Source organism: Eleutherodactylus coqui, chromosome 3 (assembly GCF_035609145.1).
Source record: "Eleutherodactylus coqui strain aEleCoq1 chromosome 3, aEleCoq1.hap1, whole genome shotgun sequence".
Taxonomy (NCBI): Eukaryota; Metazoa; Chordata; class Amphibia; order Anura; family Eleutherodactylidae; genus Eleutherodactylus; species Eleutherodactylus coqui.
Window position 1 is genome coordinate 97491458 of NC_089839.1, and position 5950 is coordinate 97497407.

Genomic DNA, 5950 nt, shown 5'->3' on the forward strand with positions numbered 1-5950 from the left:
TTACTGTGAATGAAGGCAGGTGGGCCGGAACGATCCCCGGCCTGCTCCACCTCCATTCACTGAGCAATGCTCCTCCTGTGTAAAAATACAGGAGCAATTATCACTGGATGGCCGTTGGGTCAATCGTCCTGTATAAAAGGAGCTTTACTTGTGCTGTCAATCCTATAATGCATCAGTACAGCATGACATGGGCAGCTAGAGCCAATACCATCTCTACCTATGAGCCTTGTGTGGTGCAGAGTGTAAGCTCTTGCCTACAACCTGAAGGTTGTAAGTTCGATCCCCACGTGATTCAGGTAGCCAGCTCAAGCCTTCCATCCTTCTGAGGTTGGTAAAATGAGAACCCAGCTTGGTGGGGGGTAATAATTACCTGGAAGCGCGGCAGAATAAGTTGGCGCTATACAAATGCCAAGATTTATTTACCTGATGGGATGTGAATATCATTATTCTCTATATTCAGCTAAATAAGCAAAAGACCATAAGTATACAATCAGGAAGAAAGAAGAGAAAGAAAGATTACAGAACAATAAAGCCAATTTTATTTATAAACAGATAAGCATGAACAATACAATACCCAACCACACGATTGTACATCAGATTTCCCACAAACATAATTTGGGAAGGAACACTTCCTCAAAACTGTAGAAGAAAGTATTTGCTTCCAAGTCTTCCTGGTTTTAAAACATTCCGACCAATATGATGTCATTGCAATAACAGTGAAGGTGGAAACAGCCTGGCACAGTAAATGGAAATGTTCCAGAAAAATAAATCTGTAAAATTAAGGAATTGCTATTTATGCACTTTCCTGAAATAATCATTAACATGGCTCAAAGGGTTGACCATATAAATAGGTACAGTAACATATTTTACAAACTTGTTATAGTCTATATATTTATATCTATGACTGTCTGATAATATTGAGTACAGTATTTGATAATCACTTGTGAGCTGCTTAACATCTGTAAAGGTTTTTTTTGCAAATTTAAGCTGGCCACTATTCACAGGATGGGGATAACTTGCTAATGTGCACCACCACTCCATTTATTTCAATGGGACCAGTGGAGATAGACGAGCGCTGTGGATAGGGGATAACTTGTTTCTCTAATGGCGTGCTGCCGCTGCTTATCCTGCTAACATACTGCTGGGGCCATGGTCAGTCGCCGCATTAGTCCACTCACTGCATGCTACGTCCTTCCCTCTGCCTGGTCTCTAGCCTCAGCCTGTAGGGCTCCTACGTGTTTCCGTACCCCGATTTATAGAGCCAGCGTACACTCCACTAATGGTTCTCCCCACCAATCTTCTAGTTTTATTTGACATCCACACCCAAGTGTAGATGCCTTAGCAATATAGTTTCACTCCAGTTGTGACAAAGCTCCAGTTTGTGTGTTCTCTGGTTAAGACTTCTGCTTCATTTTGACTATGTTTGACTTCTGTACTCAGGACCTCAGCTACGTTTTTGGACCACGCTATGGTCTGCAGCCTGCCCTGACCCACCACCTGTTATATTGTGTTGAACGTCCTGCAGCCTGCCCGACCTCAGCTTATCTTTGGATTACATTTGTGTTCACACCCTCAGGTACTGCACTTCGGACTTGTGTAGCATCAGCAGGCCCACTACTAAGACTATTTCTGCAAATAATAGCCTGAAGACGCAGCAATGAAGGCCAAATCCTGCTTAGAGGGCTCAAGGGTGAAAACTTGAGTTCCTCAAGTGTTGCCTCCAGATATAGCCCAAAGCAAAATCTGTGTGTCACAAGATGGCTCCACATCTGTCTCTCTGACAATTTTTAATTGAACAACCCCTTGAAGAAATATATATCCCTTGCTTTGGTGTTGCTTAATCTTCTTTATTATTATCAAGGGTCTCCTACCATTCTGCGTGACGTATTCCTTGTGTAAATGCGTTGTGCAGTTGAAGAAACCAGAGAACTCTGATCAGCATGGATTTCATGACTGTTTAGTTTAGGCTGCAATTGAAGGTCTATTGGGAGAACATCATGGAGGTTGTGTGTATTTTTTGCATATATTTAGTCTTTTGAATTACAATATATCTTTAAGGATCTTTCCTACAGTCAAGTTGGTGGAGGGTTAGAAAGACAAGCTTGAATCAATAGTAAACCTATCATAAATAATACTTTAGTTTTCTGAAGTTTTTTTTCCCCCTCTGCTGACCCTCACAATTTTTGTAGTGATGTTGTGAAACTCTGCAGAGCATCTTTAAATGAAGTCAATAAACCTACACCCAGTTCCTTGCTGGTCTCTTCAATAGCAGAATCATAACTGCCAAAAAGTGGGGTGACAGCTGATATATCTTCTCGAGCAGCTTGAACCAAAATGCATTGTACAGACTCTTTGACCATGTTATATTTTTGATTATCAAATTTTACAAGAGTTGCTTCATCGAGGGGGTAGTTGACATCAGGAGGATAGCAGTCTTTTGGTACTGGAAACTCCACATACTTCAGCATGGGCAAATTAACAAGAACTCTGAATATTCGCCTAACACTTATAGATGTCACAGGATTCTGGAGGAATTTAAATTCTTTGAGTTTGAGGCAATGCACCAAGCCCATCTCCATTACATGGATATTCATATCTCCAATATCACATTCCTCCAAAACTAGAGTCTTCAGTGTTGATGAAGCTTTTTGGAGAAGTTTAAAGAATGTTGATGGGAAGAGTTCTGTTATATTGTGACCACTGAGATCCAGGACTTCCAAATGTTCAGCATGGAGGCTGTTTGCCAAGTATGCCATATCTATCTGATTCAGGGAACAATAGCCTAGTTCAAGAACTTTCAGTGGGGTCTTCAAGGGGCTGAAAAAGAAACCATAGATAAATAATAGATAATTCCTAAGGGAGCAGCGGGATTTGGCTATCCTTGAACTAAGTAATGTGGATTATCGGTGATGCTTATAATACATTCTGTATAGTACTCAGTCTCCAAAGAAACACAATGGCGAAGATTACTTTACTGCTGCCTCCTCTCATATATGCAGTTTGTCCGCCCTAGAACTTATGCTGAAGGCACTCCCTACCCTAAGGAATATTCTTGCACACCTTAAAGTTTTCCTTTTGGGGACAGCTGGACAACATTCCCCCAATAGTTGCATTAATAGTTGCTTTAAAATAACAAAAAGAGCTGTACTTACCCATCCTCTACTGCAACTATCCAGCACTAGACCCCCATTATGGTCCCTGTGTTTGTTGTGACAGATGATATCACCAGAAGTCAGGTGACCACTGCTGCATCAACACCCGTTCTTCTGGCATCAACGCTTGCATCTTGGGCGCCCTGATGCCAAGAGTTCAAAACAGTGATGCTGCCAAAACAGACACAGGAACCTTGACAGAGGTGCAACACTGCATGGTGACAGCAGATGAGTAAGTACAACTCTTCTTGTTATTTTAATGCAGCTAGAGCTATTTTGGGAATGTAGTCTCGTAATCGGGCAAACCTTAAAGGGAACTTGTCACCAGTTTCATGCTGCCCAAGCTATATAATTTGAAGTTGGACAAAGAACAGAGCTCCCGAGTCACAGGCGTTGGCCTCTCCCTAACCTGATCATCTAGAGTGACAGCTCCTCCTGCTGTTTGTGTATAGGAAGAGAGCCATAACTGTAGATAATTGGGGTGGAAAGCACAGTTCTGACTCAAATGTCAAAATTTGTTTATTCTGCAATGCCGCAGCACCATGGAATTCTGGGCTGCGTAGATACGCCGCAGCTACGGCCATGTGAATGGGTGAAAAAACGGGAGATTTATTAGCCGCGACTTGGTCGTGGCTTTCTCTCATTCATGCGAAAATTGCAAAGCTCTTGTGAAAGAGCCCTTATGATGCAAAATAGGCCACGTCACTAAGGGGTTAATAATTATTAATCCACTTATAGTTGAAATCACATCAGTGAATTAATATAAGATGACTGCTAGTAACAACATCCGCTAGGGCAGACATTTCTGCCGGATCATGCTCCGTCTTGTGTGACTTTGCAGGTTGAGTCCTTAAGAGGTTAATATTAATGATATTGTAAATAATATAGTTATTTCTGCTTCACCATTACTTTTACTTGGACCTTAAAAATACCAAATTTGCCCCCTAATACAAAGTCAGAATTGCTCTCTTTACTAGCAAGACAGATAATAAACCCTGAAAATCATATTCCCCAACCTTTTCTTGTAGCCAACACCAATGGGACACTGACGTCTATGAATGGGGCTCACACAGGGGCTGCCATAATGTCTATCAAATCAGACTTTAGATTTGATTCAGGATCCAGGAAATATTTGGATTAATTGCATAAAGAAACAGTTTTGTTAATTTTGAGATATATGAAATGTACCTGAGCAGCTTCCTCAGCCTTCCTGTAAGTGTAGAGAAAGAAATACTTAGTTCTGTCAGATGGACCATGTTGCTTAGTTTTTCTCCGATGGTACTTAATAAAGCATCATCCTCTGGAGTATGATGGGTAACATTGAAAGTTCTTGCTGGCAGGGTGAGAGATGTAAGTTGAAGGAAGCCGAGATTGTTTAAAAGTACCTCAAGGTGGTAAGATTCTAATCGGACATTGTGAACTATTTCTAACTTGTGGATAGAATTGGGCTCAACAAGTCTTAAAATATAAAAGAGCTTTCTCAAGGCTAAATTATCTGCCCTAAAATCAACACATCTTATCTTCAGGGGGCAGTGACATCGCATCAGTAAAGCTTGCACCACAAGTTCATAGTTCTTCTCCGTGACAAAGAGGTTGAAGCAAATATCAATGTCGATGTCAAATATTGAAGGACCAGAATCAAGTTTCTGCATCTCTAGCAGAAGTTCGAAACAAAGCTGGGAAATCATTTCTGTTCTTGCCCATCTTCCCAATGACTTCTTACATCGGCACGGTTGAAATTCAATGTCTTGAATTGCTGTCAGATCTACAACTTTAAGTCTTTTGGAGTAAGTTGTTGAGGGATTCACTACATAGTTCTTCAAACCCTTTAAACAAGCTGACAAGCTACGTCGGCATGCCCAGTGGCTGATATCTTCAGGGTAGTCTAGTGTTTTGCCTAGTAGCTTGCCAAAGTTGAAATCTTGCTGAGGCCAGTTCTCAAGTAACATCGTAATTAATTCCTCTTTTTCATGCAAGTAACAAGCCTTCAGTAAGAGGGGGTACAGATTATGTGCTACACTCCTGATATGCCCTTTTGCATATTCCTGGTTGGCTATAAAAGCCTCTGCCCCGATAAATCTCAGTGTCTTCATGTTGTGTCTGATCATTTGCCTTCCTGTCGGGGTCAGTGTGCTTAACAGCTCTCTGGAGCTCACTGTGTCACCATGCTTTATTTTTAGTTGCAGCTGACACTGGAATTTGCTAGGAGATGAAAACCTCCAACCACACGTCAGTCTCACTTTTATAAGTTGGTTTGTCAGCTATTATTTCTGTTGCGCTTATTCTGTTGCGCTTACAGAAACTAGCACACAGCTCCCTGTGCAAAGAATGGGAACCATTACAATTTACAACACATTCAGAAAGTCTTCAGACCCTTTAACTTTTTTATGTTTTATTATGTTGTGGATGTGTGCAAATTTAAAGAAAAAAAAGTCAGGTTTTTCCCATTAATCTGCACTCAACACCCCATAATAACAAAGTGAAAGCAGAATGTTTTTTGTTTTTTTTTTAATTAAAAACTAAACCATTTCTAACATTTTGCATTGACATAAGCGCTCAAACCCTTTGGTATGGCATTTCAAACCTAGCTCTGTAGGGTCTTCCATTTCTCTTGATCATCTTTGAGATGTTTCTACACCTTGATTGGAGTCATCTTTGGTAAATCCAGATGATTGGACAGAATTTTAAAAGACAACCCTCTCCACCTGTTTATATAAGTTCTTCTAGGTTACAATGCATAGCACAGCCAAAATCAAGCCATGAGGAGAAAACTGCCTGCAGAGCTCAGACAGGATTGT

At 40.9% G+C, this 5950-nt stretch overlaps 1 protein-coding gene across 1 annotated transcript; it reads right to left on the reverse strand.

Annotated features, from left to right (window-relative positions):
• Positions 1-516: 516 nt before the first annotated feature.
• Positions 517-5265, reverse strand: LOC136620866 (leucine-rich repeat-containing protein 14B-like). Its single transcript, XM_066595896.1, has 2 exons — positions 4341-5265; positions 517-2817 (listed from the first exon to the last, which is right to left on the reverse strand). The coding sequence occupies exons 1-2, from the start codon at positions 5258-5260 to the stop codon at positions 2175-2177; spliced, it is 1563 nt and encodes a 520-aa protein (XP_066451993.1). The 5' UTR covers positions 5261-5265; the 3' UTR covers positions 517-2174.
• Positions 5266-5950: the final 685 nt, after the last annotated feature.